Here is an 18,543-nt window from a genome sequence, read left to right as displayed (position 1 = left end):
GTTAGATGATTGCTTAGTGGCCGAATGGCTCATGTTCCTCCTTCAATGCAAGTCTATTGGATTTGTGTGTCCCGTCTCATCACCTTGATACTAAAACTGGATATAAAGACATATATCACAAAAGTGTTAATAAAATTATTTGCAATCTTCTGGAGAAATAATAGTTTATAATAGTTGACAAGATGCAAAACACAAGCCACGGTATGCTATTATGGTGTTAAATCTTGTTTTGCATCCTGGTGTTATACCAGCATAAACAAACCAAATTAATTAAATGAATTATAGATGGACATTTTTTTTTTTTTTTTTAAATATGAGGAAAAACAACATCTGACAGCAAGTGGCTTTGCATATAAATTACATTTGGGTGGTAATTAAAGGATTTCGCACCCTAAATGCTGACTTGATCAGAGAGGTGCAGTAAACACATTATTAGATCTAATAACATTCATAACCCATACCACATGGTAAACAAGTAATGCAGACACTTGGTCTTCTAAGAGTATGCTAATTAAATTCATGTGCAGTGGAATATTCATTAGGGTAATATTTATTAAGAAAGCATGGGTATTGAGACAGCTAGGCATGTACACCAGAACTCATATTGACATCTTCCAAAAACAAACACAGAGAGAACAACATGTACCAGTGGATTATTGAGTTGTCAAAGAAGGAGCATTGTGTTGACAAGGGGACTCCAATTATAAACTGAAATGTATTTTTGCCATATTTGATGTGTCTAATCACAATAACACTTGTATTTCAATTTAGCAATCCAATGTACATTCTTTCTGTAAAAGCCTAGAAAATATGTTGTGAATGTTGTCTTCTTTCTCATGAATTATATTATAGAACACATACTCAACCACAGACAACAATCAATATATGTATACATTGGTAAAGGTGAAGTTACAGAATAAATAACAATCATATACAAATTTAATTTAATTAAAATGCCACGACTATTTAAAGGGTTATCTAAAGCAATCTACTCATGCAAAGTCACGGTATTTGTGAACCAAAGTATCACATTTATAATAAATATCAGCAACAGTACCCCATCATCTTGTTTTTTTTTTTGCCTATCCATTAGTTCATTGTATTTTGTATGAATTTATTTCTGTATTCTTACAGCAACAAAAAGAATCACGACAGAAAGTCCAAAGAAATCAAGCTGTCGTCTTGTGTAAAATTCAAGGATCTTTTGTAGCACAATAGGTATGCTTCTTTCTGTGCTAAAAGGCCCTTTTGTATTACTTGTGTCAGGGCTTTAACACGGGCTTTACATACCACTTTGCCGACCACATGAAAAGCGCTGCAGATAACATCTCAGAAGGCCAATTTTACAAGGTTGCTAGGTAGCAAGAAAGCAGGAAATATACAAAGTAGACTGAGAAAACAAGTTTTGGAGCATAAAAATAGAAAGCAGTCCTTGCGATTGCTTTGATACATTGTAGAAAGAAAATAAGCAAGGACTCATCTAATGTGGGTTCACGAAACTTTACTGTCTTGGGATGCTCTTGTTGAATCTGACTGTTGAATTAGTACCTGACTAATTTTGGTCACTATTTTGTCGTCTGAGACAAATTTCTGGGATTGTAAAAGATTTCTGTTGTCGTAGGGCAAAATCGTCAGTCTTTGATTGCTTAATATAACATATTTACATTAAGCTGATGCGATCAATCTTAGCCTCCAAGGGAGATCTGGCAGTGTCAGAAATTTTTTGTTGCAGTCATAAAGTGTGGCTGCTCCTACAATGGCCAGATAAAAAAACAAGTTAATGCTGTCAATCAGGACAGTACAACATGTATTGAACAGTCTGACAATATTGTACAGTGTGCTATGGCTTTTACCAAAGATCTCACTTGGATCAAATCATACAGTCTGACAACAACTGTAAAATACGTACAGTGTGGACCCGGCTTTAGTTCAAAAGTCTGCGCAAATTGATTTGTTTGTTTAATTAAAGTAACATGAATACAAATGTTGACAATAATAAGTTAAAAAAGTAATTACTACATGAAATGACAAAAAACAAAGGATGAAAATTATAAATAAATTTGATAAATATACAATAAATTAATAAAAAAGTAAATTAATATAAAGACACTATGAGTCATTCAGTTTGACGTTTTTAAACATGTCTTGTTGCTTTGCACAACCACTTAGCATATGTTTACAGGATGCGTGATGTAAATTTAGTCATGAACAAAGTGCTCGAGCACTGTGTGTACGTGGCCCGATTTTTCTAACCGCGTGTTCTCTGAACGTGTAGTATCTGCATGCGCCTGGAATTATTTGCACTAATTAGAGGGTCCACAAGGTGGCAACACTTACAACTGAGACGTTGCTGTCACAAAGTAGCACTAGACATTAGGAGACAATGGTGGAAACAACAACAGTGGATGTGCATGTCAAGAGTGCTTGGGTAAGAGGTCAGGAGAAACCTGCATTTGTATTGTATTCATGTATTCACACATGTATTTATACCTGCAACTACAGTCTGAAGGACTATAAAGACATTTATAGGTCTAAACTCCTAAAGAGAGAAATAGTCTAGAAACTCATTTCAATCAGCACCCACGGGCGTCAAAAGGTGTATAATTTGATACACAATTTGAAAGTCTGAGTGGTCGACTGTACGCATATGTTAAACGTTTGTGTCAAAACTAAGTATACTTTGGGCTTAAGATTTATTAGTCATATTATTAACATAACATATCTGTTTGACATCAGAGTTTGATTTGTTTGCTTGGTGTGAAAACAGTTTTCCACAGAATCCTATAATTTCAAAAACAGACATTGCATATGTCATGCAACAGGTCAGTGGCGGTCGGAGTTAAAATGGTTTGATCTTGACTAATGCCGAGTTTACACTACATGATTTTAGGCCTGTTCGGATGCTTGGGGCCTCAGAAATCGTAAACCCACCCCTGCTTGTTGGGACAAGCCAAAAAGTGCTGTGAATACACTTTCCAAACTGTGTTGCTTAGCTTCTTTGAGAGTTAAGAGGACATATCTCGCACCATCCCAAACATAAACAGACTGACCATTCTTAAACTCTCAGAGTTTTAGAGCCTCATGCACTCCCATAGCCGAGAGCCGACGGTTGATGTTTTGATAGCGGCAGCGAAGTAAGTCTTTATAAGTGGCGCGCAGATCTCGGTTAAAGAAGGCATAGATGAAAGGGTTCATGAGTGAGTTGGTGTAGCCCAACCACAACAGTACCCGCTCCAACCAGACAGGGGCGCAGTTGCAGAACAGCCCACAAATGAACGGCCTTGCTATGGTGAAGAGAAAAAAGGGTAACCAGCAGAACGAAAGAACTCCCATGATCACCCCAAGGGTGGTGGCCGCCTTCTGCTCGCATCTGAAAATGGAGGCGCTACGACGCTCGCGGTTCAACAGGCAGGACAAGGTGGAGAACTCCTCGGTTCCTGAGGTGTTCTTCAACCCATGCATACAGACACCCTCCACAGTGGCTAAGGTTGGCTCGGGACACGTTACCTGAATTGGTGAAAGTGCAGTGAATTGGTGTTTTGCCCCACTTTTGCGGGCAGCCTTGAAGATCTTGTAATACATGAAAAGCATGACCACCATTGGGATGTAGAAGGCCACAGCAGTGGAGTAGAGGGTGTATCCCACATCTTGGCTTATCAGACAAACCCCTGCAGTGTTGATATTATGAGCCCAGCCACAAAATGGGGGCAGAGTGATGGATGCCGACACTAACCAGACACCGACTATCATCTTGGCCATTAGTTGTCCATTTTGTCTTGCAGGGTAAGTCAAAGGCCGAGTGATTCCAAGGTATCTGTGGAAACAGAAGGGAAGAAAAGGTACATGGTTAATAACCTTGCTGGAAAGACCAGCTTAGACCAGCATGAATTCCCTTGATGGTCCAGACTGGTTTTTGTTGGTTTGATGCTAGTCTAGCTGGTGGACCACCATTGCCATGTTGTTCACCAAAAACACTTAGCTGCCAAAGCTGGTTGACAAGCATGGATTTTCTTGTGATGCTTTTTGACCATGAAAGTCTTGCTGATTAAGCTAGTCTAGAAGCCTTTTTGGAGCACCAGCATCCAACACATAACATACTGTTTTATTTTTAGCAGGGAAGATAGCGTCACATGACATGTGTGATGTTTAAGTAAAGAAGCTGCATTCCTCAAAACAAATGAACCCAAAGATCTCTCATCTGTAAATAATTGGCCAAATATGTCTCAAAATACCTCAAAATCACCCGACCCAAGAAATTCCCACTGACCTGAATTTCACCAACAACCTAGGTGGAGAAGACTGTGTCAACAGTTGAATCTCTGGCATGTCTGACTAGCCAACTAATTAAAATCAACCCAAAAAACTTGAGAAGATACAACAGAAGATATTTGTTTTACCCAAAAGATATTTAGACAATAATTAACATGGAATTAATTAATTAATAAAAACAGCATTTTATTCCATTCACAGTCAGATGTCAAGGGATTAGCTCACCAAACATGAAAATTATGTCATCATTTACTAACCCTCATAGCTCTAAAAACCTTTATGACTTTTTTCTTCCTTGGTACACAAAAGGAGTTATTTACAGATGTTGCTCTTTTTATTTACGTTTTTAGTTTACAATTTTTTTACAAAATGTACAAGAATGATACAACATCTCATACAAGTTAATAATAATAATAAAAATATATAAATATAAAAAAATATAAATAGCCATTTTTATAGCCATTCTAGAAGATCTCTCAGCTTGTATTTATTTTAAAGACACCGGTTATCTATTCCAGACACTTCCAGATGTGGCCACTGGGGCAGTGGTTAAACTTTTTAAGCACAGACCGATTTCAGCAGCAGAACTTTCGCCCGTCACCAAATTTATTGAGTATTGAGGCATTTTCAGCCTACTGTCAGCATGTGTAGAACAAGTGCATGTCATGTAATCCATGACAATATGACAGATCCACTGCATCAGCTAGAGGCAGAACTAATTGACTAGTTGGTACAACCCCTAAGGCCCTTGCTGTAAGGTCATGGCTCCATCTAGATAATGTGAAATTCAGAAGTGCATTTAAATCTCAACAATAAAGATGTTGACAATTAGATCATTTATAATAGAGGCAATTTTATGCATGTGACATTCTTTTGTGCCCAAGTACCCATTAACCCATTTGGTCGCTGAACATTAGGATAGACTAAAGCACAGATAGAATAAGATTACTAATGAAAACATTACATATTTATAATGGGGAACTGCATAATAAGTTCTTTTTGAAAGCTTTTGAAGGCATCAGAATTCTTGAGCGAATATTCTATTGCTGTATGAACCTTTTTGACAAAGCCATAACATTGAAGATCTTAATGCAAGTTTAACTTGCAGAGAAATGGGAACATGTAATGGGATCATTACTTAGCACTTTGGCCACTGGGGGCAGTGTTTCGTATTTCGTTAAGCACAGACCAACTTTAGCTAAAGAAAAGTCAACCTACTGTTTCCGATTTCACTGTGAGATCAGTCAGAAATTTTTAATAATTCTGTTCGAACTACTTCAACTTTCTAAATATGCCTCAAGGGGTAGTAATACAAATATTTATCCATGTATATTTAAGAGTTCAATTGGGAAAAATAAAATGTTATATACAAGTACAATTGACTGGAACGTACTGTATGTATGTGTGTGTGCTCCGATTTTGGGGTGAGTGGCACAAAAAGGAAGTTGTATTTTTAGATGTAAATGGTGTAATACAGTCAACAGGAATGCATATTTTAGCCCCTAACCCAAACCTAAACCTAACCATCAGTGGAGTGCAAATTTAATCCTAGAATGAAAATACTACCTTTGAATCATTGTTTACTGGAATGTGATTACTTCCTTGTTTCCATGCAAAATGTCTGATGGGAGATGCCACTTCTGAGTAACTCTCAATGGGTTCATTTAAGGGTACATGAATATTCAGAAAGCAACATGTCGATGTCCCCTGTGATCATGTTGGCAACATTCCTCTGTCTACAAACTGCGTTGCAGTGTAGCTGAGTACCATTAGATTTGTACAATGCACTGTAAAACAATGCAATGCACTTCAGGTTTTCGTGTGCTATGTCTGAATTCCTGTGTACGTTCAAAATTCTGCTTTCTGATGCTGTATACAATGGTAGGATGAAAATAACGTAGTTTTCAAACTGTTCTGAGACCATTTTCCTTGAGAGTACCCTTCATTTAAAACATGCTGTCGGTTTAGCCATTAACTGATTAGGCAGCGAGTCACATTCCCAAAACTTCGTTTTTTCAAAGTATGCGGTAATGGAAATTTTCAAAATGTATTATTGTGGACGTGGTCTAATTTTACGGTCTTCTGTATTTCGGTACATATGTGACAGTACATGAAAACCTGAAGTTTGCATCCTATTAAAATCATATATGCCCTCCAGAGAGAGAGAGAGAGAGAGAGAGAGAGAGAGAGAGAGAGAGAGAACAACACTGCTTGCAGATGGTGCTGAAGAACATGAATTTGAAAGTCTAAATAGAAACTGTAAAAATAATTATTTTTGATTGATGTCATCCCTTTCATCACAGAAGAAATCATAAATGTTCTACTAAAAATCTATCTGTGCAGAGGGCTAAGCTTTTTACTGTTTTTCCAGATACCATTTGATTACTTTTTTTTTTTTTTTTATGAAAGAAAATTATGATTCACTTTTTGTTTTGAAACACTTACTCATTCTTTATTATATATATATATATATATATATATATATATATATATATATATATATATATATATATATATATTTCACATTTTAAACTATAAACATAAATGGAACTATGGGAATTATGTTGTGACATAAGAAATCCAAAATAAATCAAAACTGTGTTATATTTTAGCATCTTCAAAGTAGTCACCCTTTGCCTAGAGTTTGCAGACATGTAATATTTAAATTTTCTCAACCAACTTCTTGAGGAATCACCCTGGGATGCTTTTTAAACAGTATTGAAGGAGTTCCCATCTATTGTATATGTTGGGCACTTATTGGCTACTTTTCTTTATTATCGGATTACTTTAAGTCATCAATGTCAAAAATGTTTTTTTTTTATTACATTTTAGTTTAAAGGGGTCATGACATGGGTTTTTTTATTGTATTATTATGTTCCCTTAGGTGCAATTATAGTATTAATATATTTTTTTTTAAGAAAAACTTTTAAAATCTAGTGATTTATGACCTTTTCCCACCCTGTTTCTCATCCTCTGATTCAAACAGTCTGTTTTGGGGCGTTTTCCATTTAAGACTTCAGTGTTAACGCCCACTGTTATGATTGGCTAACGTCAGTGCCTATGTATCAATTACTGACGCCCCCAGCCAGAACAGCAAGTAAACTAAGTAAAAACACTGTGATTATTCATAATGAATGAAATTGCGCTTTAAAAAGTAGTTTAAAGTTTAAAATAGATTACTTACAGTTTGCGTCGTCGTTGTTCCCAGAATAGTCGGCACGGACTTATCTTTGAGCAACAGTTTTCTGGCAAAGCCAGCATCATATTGAGATTTGTTCTCAAAACAGTCATCCTTAAAATGTACAGAACAAACGCTTAAGTTAACACTGCCGTGACTGGGACGTCCGCAAAAATAAACTGCATCCATTTTTCCCTGACGTCTGGATCTTTCGGCAGCTTATTCAGAGGTTTTGTTTGACCACAGCCAGGAACAGCACATCTGTGTGGCATCGTAATTTTCCTGTGCACAAGTAGTCTCTGTCAGAGCTCGCTGTCCATCGACTGAACACTTGTGAGGCGACGGCGATACTGAAATGAGCGTAGTTGTCTTGCGCTTAAAGCGTAGTTATCTTGTGCTGGAGGCGGTCATATGCAAACGCTGTAATGTCACTTCTAACCGACACGTCACTTCTAACCATGAATCCAGAACGAGCTGTATTTTGAGCTTGATTAAATAAATGATTCGTTTAGAATGGGGAGGACGTCTTAAAATATTAAACTTGCAGGACGTTTTAATGATACAAAGACCTCTTATATACCAAAAGATCAAGGCAAATTTGGTTTCTCATGTCATGACCCCTTTAAATTAAAAAAATTTGTATGGTAGCACAATTATATTTTCATATCAGATCAAAATATTTGTAAGATCATGAGAAACATTTCTGTCAAGTGTTTCAAAACTTTTGACCAGTAGAGAGAGAGTGTGTATGCGTGTGTGTGTGTGTGTCGTGCGTGCGTGCGTGTGTGTGTGTAAAACATACAAAACGATGTTTTATTGAAAATTTAAAAATGCAGAAAGGTTTTTGTGAGGTTTAGGGGTTGTGTTAGATTTAGGGGATAGAATCTACATTTGCGTACAGTATAAAAATTGTCTATGGAGAGTCCTCATAATGATAGCTGCACCAACGTGTGTGTGGGCATGTTTATGTGGTTTACGAGGACAATTTTTTAGGTTACAAACTGGTAATTACAAGGGTATTATTCTATAAATGTGGTTTATGAGGACATTTGTAGTGTCACCATAATTTAAATAGCTTAAAAAAACATATTAAACGATGTTTTATTGAAAAAGTAAAAATGCAGAGAGTTTTTTGTGAGGGTTAGGTTTAGGGGTAGGGATAGGTTTAGGGGACAGAATCTATAGTTTGTACAGTATAAATCATTATGTCTATGGAGAGTCCTCATAATGATAGGTAGACCAACATGTGTGTGTGTGTGTGTGTGTGTGTGTGTGTGTGTGTGTGTGTGTGTGTGTGTGTGTGTGTGTGTGTGTGTGTGTGTGTGTGTGAGCGTGTATTTATCACTTTGTGGGGACCAAATGATAGTAAGGATAGTAAAACCCGAAATTTTTGACCTTGTGGGGACATTTTGTCGGTCCCCATGAGGAAAACAGCTTATAAATCATACTAAATTATGTTTTTTGAAAATGTAAAAATGCAGAAAGTTTTCTGTGAGGTTTAGGTTTAGGGGTAGGGTTAGGTTTAGGGGATAGAATATAAAGTTTGTACAGTATAAAAACCATTATGTCTATGGAAAGTCAAACATGTGTGTGTGTGTGTGTGTGTGTGTGTGTGTGTGTGTGTGTGTGTGTGTGTGTGTGTGTGTGTGTGTGTGTGTGTGTGTGTGTGTGTGTGTGTTTTGAGTCACATCAACACAGCAGATGCAGAGATTTGCACTCCCAAGTACTTCAAAGATGATCACTCTTGGTATGATCCTTTAAAACATTAATTAGTGGTACTAACGACTTATGTGATCTGTATTTCCTTGGTGCACTGATTATGGGTAAATGTGGGTATCTGCCTATTTTTCACTAGAAATACAAAATTTGGGATCATATGGATTTAGAACACTTGCAGTATATAGTGTTTAAGTCATCTGGACTAAATTAACAGTGCTTTTTATTTTGTCCTTTCCTGAACTTCACTGATCCTGGTCACTATGCATGCACTGTATGGAAAAGAGAGAAAGGAGTTGACAATGGTGATAGAATGACGTTTGGTGAGTAAATGATGGCAGAATTAAAATTTCTGGGTGTACTAACAATTATGAGAAAAGCTCCCACATTTCCACATAATGAAGGACAACACTTTTGTATGCTTTTGCAATGTTGAAACATTTTCAGGGGATTCAGTTCCCAGTAAATAAATGGATGCTGTCTATTGAAAGCCAAGTCAAAAGTAAGCACATCTTATCAATACAATGTAGTGGACAGTGCTGTGCATTGTATTCCAGGTCTGAAGTGATATGTTTACTTTGTGTGATAAACAGAATAAAATTATATATATATATATAATTTTATATATATATTAGTTTATTAGTTTGGAGAGACATTAGGGAGAAAAGCTAATTGTCATGTATCGTAGAATGTTCATCATTTATTTCTAAGGTTCATTGTGAGGATCAATTCAGACTCCAGGTGCTCCAGAAGTGGCAAAACGTTACAAACGAAGAAACTCTAGCCTGAATCCTTGTGTTGCTTCCTCCAACCATCAAGCAGTTTGTTAATTTGATTTTGCTAAATTATTAATCTACCACAAGAGAGCACTGACGTGCGGTCTGGGTAGGCAAACTAGGCACTGCCTACCCTGCCAAAATTCAAAAATAAAATGTTTATTAAATAATAAACTTGTATTTGTATTTTTACTTTTTATTCTTGTGATTTATATATGCAATATGTGTGTTATTCCAATTGTTTAGACGTTATGATGACAAATGTAGCAGTTACGCATAATCAACTAAAAACAAATGGTAGAATAAGCAGTGCTTTTACGGTCCATTCATTGCAGACAACAAGCGGAAACCCCATGTTGCGCATGCGCACTTCGATCCTGTATTCTTTAACATGTACGGCAAAAAGCACAAATCTGCTGTGCCTTTTGACGTAAATATGTTATGCCCGTAATCATCTCCGTTACATATCAGACATGGACCAATTAAAATCGAGATATTCCTGGACATTTGCGTAGCTAACGTCATTACACCACAGCTAGCGTACATGCCTAATCCCCGCCAAATTCAAAATCAAAATGACAGCACCGGCCGTAATCACGGAATTAAGAAATTTTCAACTTCCAAGCTCGATTTGAATTCCAAATATGAGTTAATTGCAAGAGGGAGGTCTACGCCAGCCTTAGATGGACTAGTACAGCAAAAGGGCCCAAAAATTATCCGATCATTTCAAACTGATTGGTATGTAAGAAAAGATTGGCTATGTGGCTGTGCTAACAATCAGCGGCTGTACTGCTATCCCTGCCTGCTTTTTTCAACCAGTCAGACTGTTTGGACTTCAGCGGGATATTGTGATTTGAACAACCTGCCCGCAGCTTTAACCAAGCATGAAAAGTCGTCAGCTCACATCCAGTGTCAAATTACACTGAAAACCTTTGGAAAATCTTGGATCGACCTTGCACTTGACGAGCAAAGGAAGCTGAATATAACCTACCACAATGAAAAGGTAAAGGATTACCTGTATTGTATCTTCTGTTATAAAGATGAAGATTGCACATAAAAAAATAAGCACATAATGTTGTAAAAAATAAACAACTTATGTTCTGTTATATGTTCTGTGTTTTGACTACTGAATTTTGTATAATAATATCTAATGAAGATATATTAACAAAATCGTATATATTATATATAAAACATATATAAAATACATATACATTTCTTGATATGCCAGCTTGTGCGTAACGTGCACTGTTTACGTGCTGGTGTGTGTGTGTGTGTGTGTGTGTGTGTATGTGTGTCTGTATGTAGTAGATGTAGAGAGAGAGAGAGAGAGTACACGATATACATCCTGATTTTTACATGTAAAATCAGGATGTATATAGACTACGCTGCATATCAAGCAATGCATATGATATGCGCTTAGCTAACGTTCACTGTTATTACGTATTATTAGCTTAAACAATAAATCAGGTAATCTGGCTTTCATAACTCAGTGCCTAGCCTCTTTAAGACATCACCGCACGTCACTGCAAGAGAGTATGTTGTGCTCAGGAGAGTTTAAAAGAAAGTATTTTAAATGAATGACTGCATTTATTCAGGTGTGTTAAAAATGAAACAATTTTGCACAAAGTTGAAATGTTAATGAGGTTCATTATTAGTAATGACATGCAGAAGTGTTAAAGTAATTTGAAGCGCTAATTGACACAGAAAGGAGTGGGGATGTATTTAATTATGATACAATGAAATACTTGATGAATTGACATCATTTTGAAGATCCATTGCACAATAAAAGTTACATTTTGTTGTCATTTTAATTTATTCACTGGTATTGTTAAAGTACTGCCAGTCTATAATGTGTATATACTGTATTGTATTCCAGTAAATAAACTGGAGAATGTGACCAACCAATTACTGTAAGTCTTACAGTGTATCAGTATCTATTCATTGTATTACAGTACAATACTGGTGCAAGAAAACATTACAATACTGTAAATTGTACTCTGTAACAGTATATATTGGTAAGATGGATGGTACTGTAAATGCTTTTTCAGTAAAATTACAGTAATCCAATAATTTGTTTTAACACTCACCAATGTCCAGGGTGGCAATAGCTACAATGTGTTGTAGCCGCAACTCTTTTTAACTTTCGATTTGACTAAAGCGATACAGAGCGAGAGTTTCAGTGGCATGGCAGACAAAAGCAAAAACATGGATCAAAGCACAGTTGAAGTTCTTGCTAGGATCGTTATAGGGCTTCAAATTGTCAATCACTTCCATATTAGTGAATTTATGCCTCAGTGTTACATTATGTGAAATGAAAGGCGCTCTTAAACTGATGGTTAATATCAAGACTAATTAATTTGAGAGAACATCAGTAGTGGAAACAAAGGGAGGAACAAATATTCTGTGGGGACTTAATTAGAAAATCGTCCTTTCATTTCAGCATGTGTACTGAATTTCAGGCCTTTTGTGGATAGTTGAATCAAGAGGTTTTAACTGCTTGAAATAAATTAGTATCTATTGAAATAAATATGGGATCTATTATTCGTATTGTATTTTCCCTTTTACTTGCATTTGCAATAATACACTCACTGAGCATTTTATTAGGAACACTACAGTCCCAATAAATTGCCCAACATGGTCTTCTGCTATTCTAGCCCATCCGCCTCAATGTTCGACGTGTTGTGCATTCTGAGATGCTATTCTGCTCACTATAATTGTACAGAGTGATTATCTGAGTTACTGTAGCATTTCTGTCAGCTTGAAGCAGTCCTATATTATGAAATAACAGATATATACTGTAAATGCCACTTGGTTTCATTTAGTTTTATTCAGTTTTATTGACTTTTCAATGATCCATTCAAAACAGAAATGAACTCTAGCAGGTGCATGAAGTGCCTAAGTTGTGTTTGGCTATTCAAGCTTTCCATTTTCTAAAAGAAGCAATAATCGTTGACTTAAATGAAGACTTAATGCTAGAGAAAAAACTTTTCACGTAGCTGAAAATCACTTTAAAAGAGAATATTTCTACAGCCATCTATGATCCATGAATTATTTATCTCCAGCACTTGCAAAATGTACCATTTGCTGTCTAACTTTTTAGAGAATCTGAATCTGTCTTACAGCCCAGAAATCTACCTCACACTATAAAAGAGCACACCAGGAGGCAGCTTCGAAGTTCTGTCAGGGTTTCGAATGACATGGAAGCATTTTTAATGTTCTGTTTACATATTAAGGGTTACTTAAATTGAATGGCTATTGTAATGAGGTATACGGATATCTTTCTTTTTAATAAATAAATGGATACATTTCATATTTAAAAAATGTACTTAATAAACCATTAATAAACATATTGTAATGCTCAACAGATCAGATATAGTAACTCAGTCAAATATAACAGTTGCCCTTATAATCTCGATAATTATATGATTTTGAGTCAGAAATCCATTTACACAAATGCATGATTTGTCTAGCAGTGGGTTTGTGTGTTGGTTTCAAACACCTACTTCAGATCTCAGTCTTAAATTAGGACATTGAGAGGTTTAGTCTCCAAACAATAACAACACCATAAAACCACACTGGGATACATTATGACCAGGTTCAATGTAGATTTTTACTGAGAGGTTGAACTGTGTTCATACAAGTTAATTTTTTTATGAATGTCAGATTGGGGCAGTTAATATTTCTCACAGTAGGGTTATTTTTTAAAGTCGGAATCTGTATTGACACATACCCTGAATTCTTGACTACTGTACAAAAAAGCTAATTAGCATTTCCACCATTGCCCAGGAGAAAAGATAAAGAACACTTCATTTAACCCAAGTTTCCCTTATGAATCCAAGCTTCGTAATAAACTATTCAAAGCAAATAAATAAATTATTTGTGAAGCATTTTAAAATGTAAAAATGTTTGTTAATATCACTAATGCAAGAAATTGTCATGATAAATATAAAATTGCATATTAAAATATATGTATATACACTGGCTGACAACATTTTGGAATAATGTTCAGATTTTGCTGTTTCGGAAGGAAATTGGTATTTTAATTCACCAAAGTGTCATTCAACTTATCTCAAAGTATAGTCAGGACATTACTGATGTAAAATACAGACCCATCACTATTTGAAAAAGTCATTTTTGATTAAGTCTAGACCAGCAACCATCACTCCAACACCTTATCCTTGAGTAATCACGCTAAATTGCTAATTTGGTACTAGCCATTATATCAAACACTGCTGAAAGATATTTGGTTTGTTAAATGAAGCTTATCATTGTCTTTGTGTTTGTTTTTGAGTTGCCACAGTATGCAAAGACTGGCATGCCTTAAAGTTATTATTAGGTCAAAAATGGCAAAAAAGAAACTTTCTTTAGAAACTCATCAGTCAATAATTTTTTTAAGGAATGAAGGCTATACGATGATTGAAATTGCCAAAAAACTGAAGATTTCATACAAAGGTGTACATTACAGTCTTCAAAGACAAAGGACAGCTGTATCTAATAAGGACAGAAAGAGATGTGGAAGGCCCATAAACAAGAGGATAAGTACATCAGAGTCTGTAGTTTGAGAAATAGACACCTCACATGTCCTCAGCTGACAGCTTCATTGAATTATACCCGCTCAACACCAGTTTCATTTACAACAGTAATGAGAAGACTCAGGCCATATGGGAAAAATTGCAAAGAAAAAGACACTTTTGAAACAGAAAAACAAAAATAAAAGGTAAGAGTGGGCAAAGAAACACAGATATTGAACAACAGATAATTGGAAAAGAGTGTTATGGATCTTAACCCCATTGAGCTTTTGTGGGATCAGCTAGAGTGTAAGGAGTGTGAGAAGTGCCCGACAAGACATCCACATCTATGGCAAGTGCTACAGGAAGTGTGGGGTGAAGTGTCACCTGAGTATCTGGACAAACTGACAGCTAGAATGCCAAGGATCTGTAAAGCGAGAACTCTTTGAAGTAGTTTAAGACGTTCTGAATTTTTTTTCCAAATTGCACTAGTAATTTTTCATGTTATTAATGTCCTGACAATACTATTTTGTGATCAGTTGAATGCCACTTTGGTGAATAAAAGTACCAATTACTTTCCATAAGAGCAAAATCTTATTCCAAACTTTTGGCTTCCAGTATATATACAGTATATATAATTATTATTTTTTTTTTTTTTTTTAATTATTTTTTGCATAAATAAAATTAAGCTTAAATTTTAGACCACTAAGATTTTTTTTCATTATGACGTTATTTTCAGGTCACTTGAGCACATTTTACCCCAACTCGGACATTTTACTTCTCATAGTTTATCTTTGTTTTCAATGAGGATTCTCATTGCTGTAACAAACATAGCTGTTTTTGCTGTATAACAGTAAGAAAATAGTTGTTGTACACTGATTATTTAATAAAAAAAAAAATATATATAGGCCTATATATTTTTTTTTTTTTTTTTTTTACTAAAATCTGCAAAAATTGAAGGTAGTATGCTGGAGTAGATTACTGCTATGGTGTATAAATCCTTTGTTAATTATGTTTTTCTTAGCCCATACATGCTACAGTGTTAAATATTGGGGTATTATCAGAGGGCTCCCTGCGCTTTTCAGAGATACCAAATGTTTGAGATTTTGGCCATGACAACTTCCTCTGCTTGGTCTCTAAATATGGATTGAAATGTATCACATGTCAATTTAGCACATCAAATACAATATGAATTATAAATATATAATTTTTCACATTTTGGTAATGAGAATATCTGACCATTTAAAATAAAATATTTTTTTATTTGCGTTAATGAGAATTTGGTGGTAAAATATATTGAATGTAATGAAACTAATGTCACAATGTAAAATCGAATCTTATTGGCCCTAAAAATATTAGCGGCTTCATTTTTTTATGTGCAAAATAGGTTATAATGTCATATTTGTTTCCTTTGATTTTGGAGAAATTAAGACTGACATTTTCGTTACAGGTTTTGTAAAAACAGACCTACAAATATATTTATTTATTTATTTATATAATTATAAATATATAATTAGTCTATTTGTCTATTGTTTAAAAAACAACTCAATTGGGTAACATATTACCATCAAACAACTGGGCAATGTTTCAAATGAAATTAAACTTAAATATAATGTTGTTAAATACATTTTTAGGCTATACATTTGTTAGGTATATGCATAGGCTAAATTTTGAAATTAGACTAAAACTGTTTATTATTATTATTATTATTATTATTATTATTGTAGAAATTAACGCCATGCTATACATTTCAAGAGTTGACAACACCTTTTAAATAAACCAGTTTTAATATGAACTTACCTATCCACACTGATCACACACAATGTCATTATTGATGCCGTGCAGCACATGACATCCATCCCAATAAAGATGTTGCAGAAAACCTCCCCGAACAGCCAGACGCCTCCTGTCAGGTCAGTCACAATGACAAAGGGCATCACCACAACTGCCACAGACAGATCCGCTATGGCAAGAGAAACTAGAAGATAGTTTGACGGCTGTCTTAGTTTTTTCACGACACACACCGCAATCACTACCAAAGTGTTTCCCATCACAGTGACCGCGGTTATAATGCTGAGCATCATCCCAATGATGACTGTCTTAGTCAAGTCCAAGTCCAGAGTGTGTTGCTCTCCACACGACTCATTACTTTTGGGCTCCACTGTGGTTCTGACAGTGGGTAAAAACTCAGTTTTTCCATTTAGAAATGCGATTTCGGTCTCTCTGGATCCCGATACCAGATCGGCTCCATGTGTCGTGAACATCATATCAATATTTTTAAAGGGAATGAATCTTCAGCGCGTCTGTGGTGGTCATTGGACGTTCTTCTTGTCTTGTGTCTCATGGAGACATTGAACCTGCTTGTGAACCCTGGTAGACGTTATGGGCAAATCCTCCCTCCTCTTGAAACATTTTAAAGTGATTTTTTTATGCATTATTTAATTTAAATGTAAATTAAAACATTCCTTAAGTACATACCACGTTATACAGAACATTTGGAAAATCTCATTAATGAGTTTTAATATTTTAATTAAAAACATACGACTAATTAAATATTAAAGATAAGTCCAATTAAATATGAATAGTTTATACACAAAAATATACAGTAATATTTAAAATGCATGTAATTGTATTTTTTCATTATTATTATTATTATTATTATTATTATTATTATTATTATTATTTTATTTGGCATGACCAATTCCCAGTGCGCTCTAGATCCTCGGGGTGGCGTAGTGACTCTCCTCAATCCGGGTGGCGGAGGTCTGAGACCATCAATCCATGCATTTTATCACGTGGCTTGTTGAGCGCGTTACCCCGGAGACCATAGCGCCTGGAGACTCACACTGTTCTCTGCAACATCCATGCATAACTCACCAAGCCCCCCATTGAGAGCGAGAACCACATTATAGCGACCACGAGGAGGTTAACCCAACGTGACTGCCCACCCTAGCAACCGTGCCAATTGGTTGATTGGTTGACTCCTGACTGGAGTCACTCAGCACACCCTGGATTCAAACTCATGGAATCATGGAAATTCTTAAGAATTTTTAGGAACATTTGAATTGAAGAAATGTCTGTCAGTTTTAATGCATTCAGTATCACATAGTTCCCATCCAATCAGCAAGCTTGTGTTGTATAACTCAAAATAAGCATTTAAGAGAAAACTATTCAAATATATAAAGCCAACAAATTAATAATTCAGGTAAATCTTGTTTCAATGTAAAAATAGCTAAATAATTCCCTCTCAATGGAACACCAGGTCGCCCTCTGGTGTAGAATCTTGGCATGAGGGGTTAAAGTGACAGTTCACCCAAAAATGAAAATTCTCTCATTTACTCACCCTCATGCCATCCCAGATGTATCTGACTAAACACACAAAACATTTTTTTTTAGAAGAATTTCTCATGCAGGCCCATACAATGCAAGTGAATGACCAAAACTTTGAAGCTCCAAAAAGCACATAAAGGCAGCATAAAAGTAATCCATAAGACTCCTGTGGTTTAATTCATGTCTTCTTATGCAATCTAATCTATTTTGGGTGAAACAGATCAGCATATAACATATGTTTTGCATGTTTCCATTGCAATCTCTGGGCACAATCATGATTTCAAGCTCAATTTCACTTCCTAGCACTTGACGTATGCGCAGAAAGCAAGATTGTGCTATATGAAATGTAATCAAGCTTGAAATCATGATTGCCAAGGATACTGCAGATGTCAAGATTTATATTGCAAAAGGAGTTATATTGTTTTTTGTTCTGTTCTCGTCCAAAACTGACTGGATCGCTTCAGAAGAGATGGATTAACCCTATAAAGGCGTACATGTGTATCAAATATGATACACAACGTTTGACGGATCTTGTTTCACTCTCTGTTCAAGCTGACGAGCCATATGGTATGGTAAAATGGCAGCAGAATTGCACGAAAAGTGACTCATATGTTGTGATAAATTACAGATTATTAGTAAAAGTGACTAATGATTATTGTGATGAGGAGGCGGGTGTGACTGCACAGCCAGCGCTGAAACAGCTGATCAATGGGAGAGCGAAATAAAGGGGAGCCGGAGGCGCTAGTTCGAGAGAGAGAGACTCATT

The 18,543-nt window shown here is 35.7% G+C and overlaps 1 protein-coding gene across 1 annotated transcript; it reads right to left on the bottom strand.

The window, feature by feature from the left end:
• Positions 1–3,063: 3,063 nt before the first annotated feature.
• LOC127637043 (5-hydroxytryptamine receptor 7-like) lies at positions 3,064–16,711 on the bottom strand. Its single transcript, XM_052117891.1, has 2 exons — positions 16,248–16,711; positions 3,064–3,814 (listed from the first exon to the last, which is right to left on the bottom strand). Exons 1-2 carry the CDS (start codon positions 16,709–16,711, stop codon positions 3,064–3,066), a joined length of 1,215 nt encoding a protein of 404 aa, XP_051973851.1.
• Between the last annotated feature and the right edge of the window lie 1,832 nt (positions 16,712–18,543).

Source organism: Xyrauchen texanus, chromosome 44 (assembly GCF_025860055.1).
Source record: "Xyrauchen texanus isolate HMW12.3.18 chromosome 44, RBS_HiC_50CHRs, whole genome shotgun sequence".
Lineage (NCBI taxonomy): Eukaryota > Metazoa > Chordata > Actinopteri > Cypriniformes > Catostomidae > Xyrauchen > Xyrauchen texanus.
Note: the sequence above shows the minus strand (reverse complement) of the source record. Positions and strands in the feature narration are given on the sequence as shown.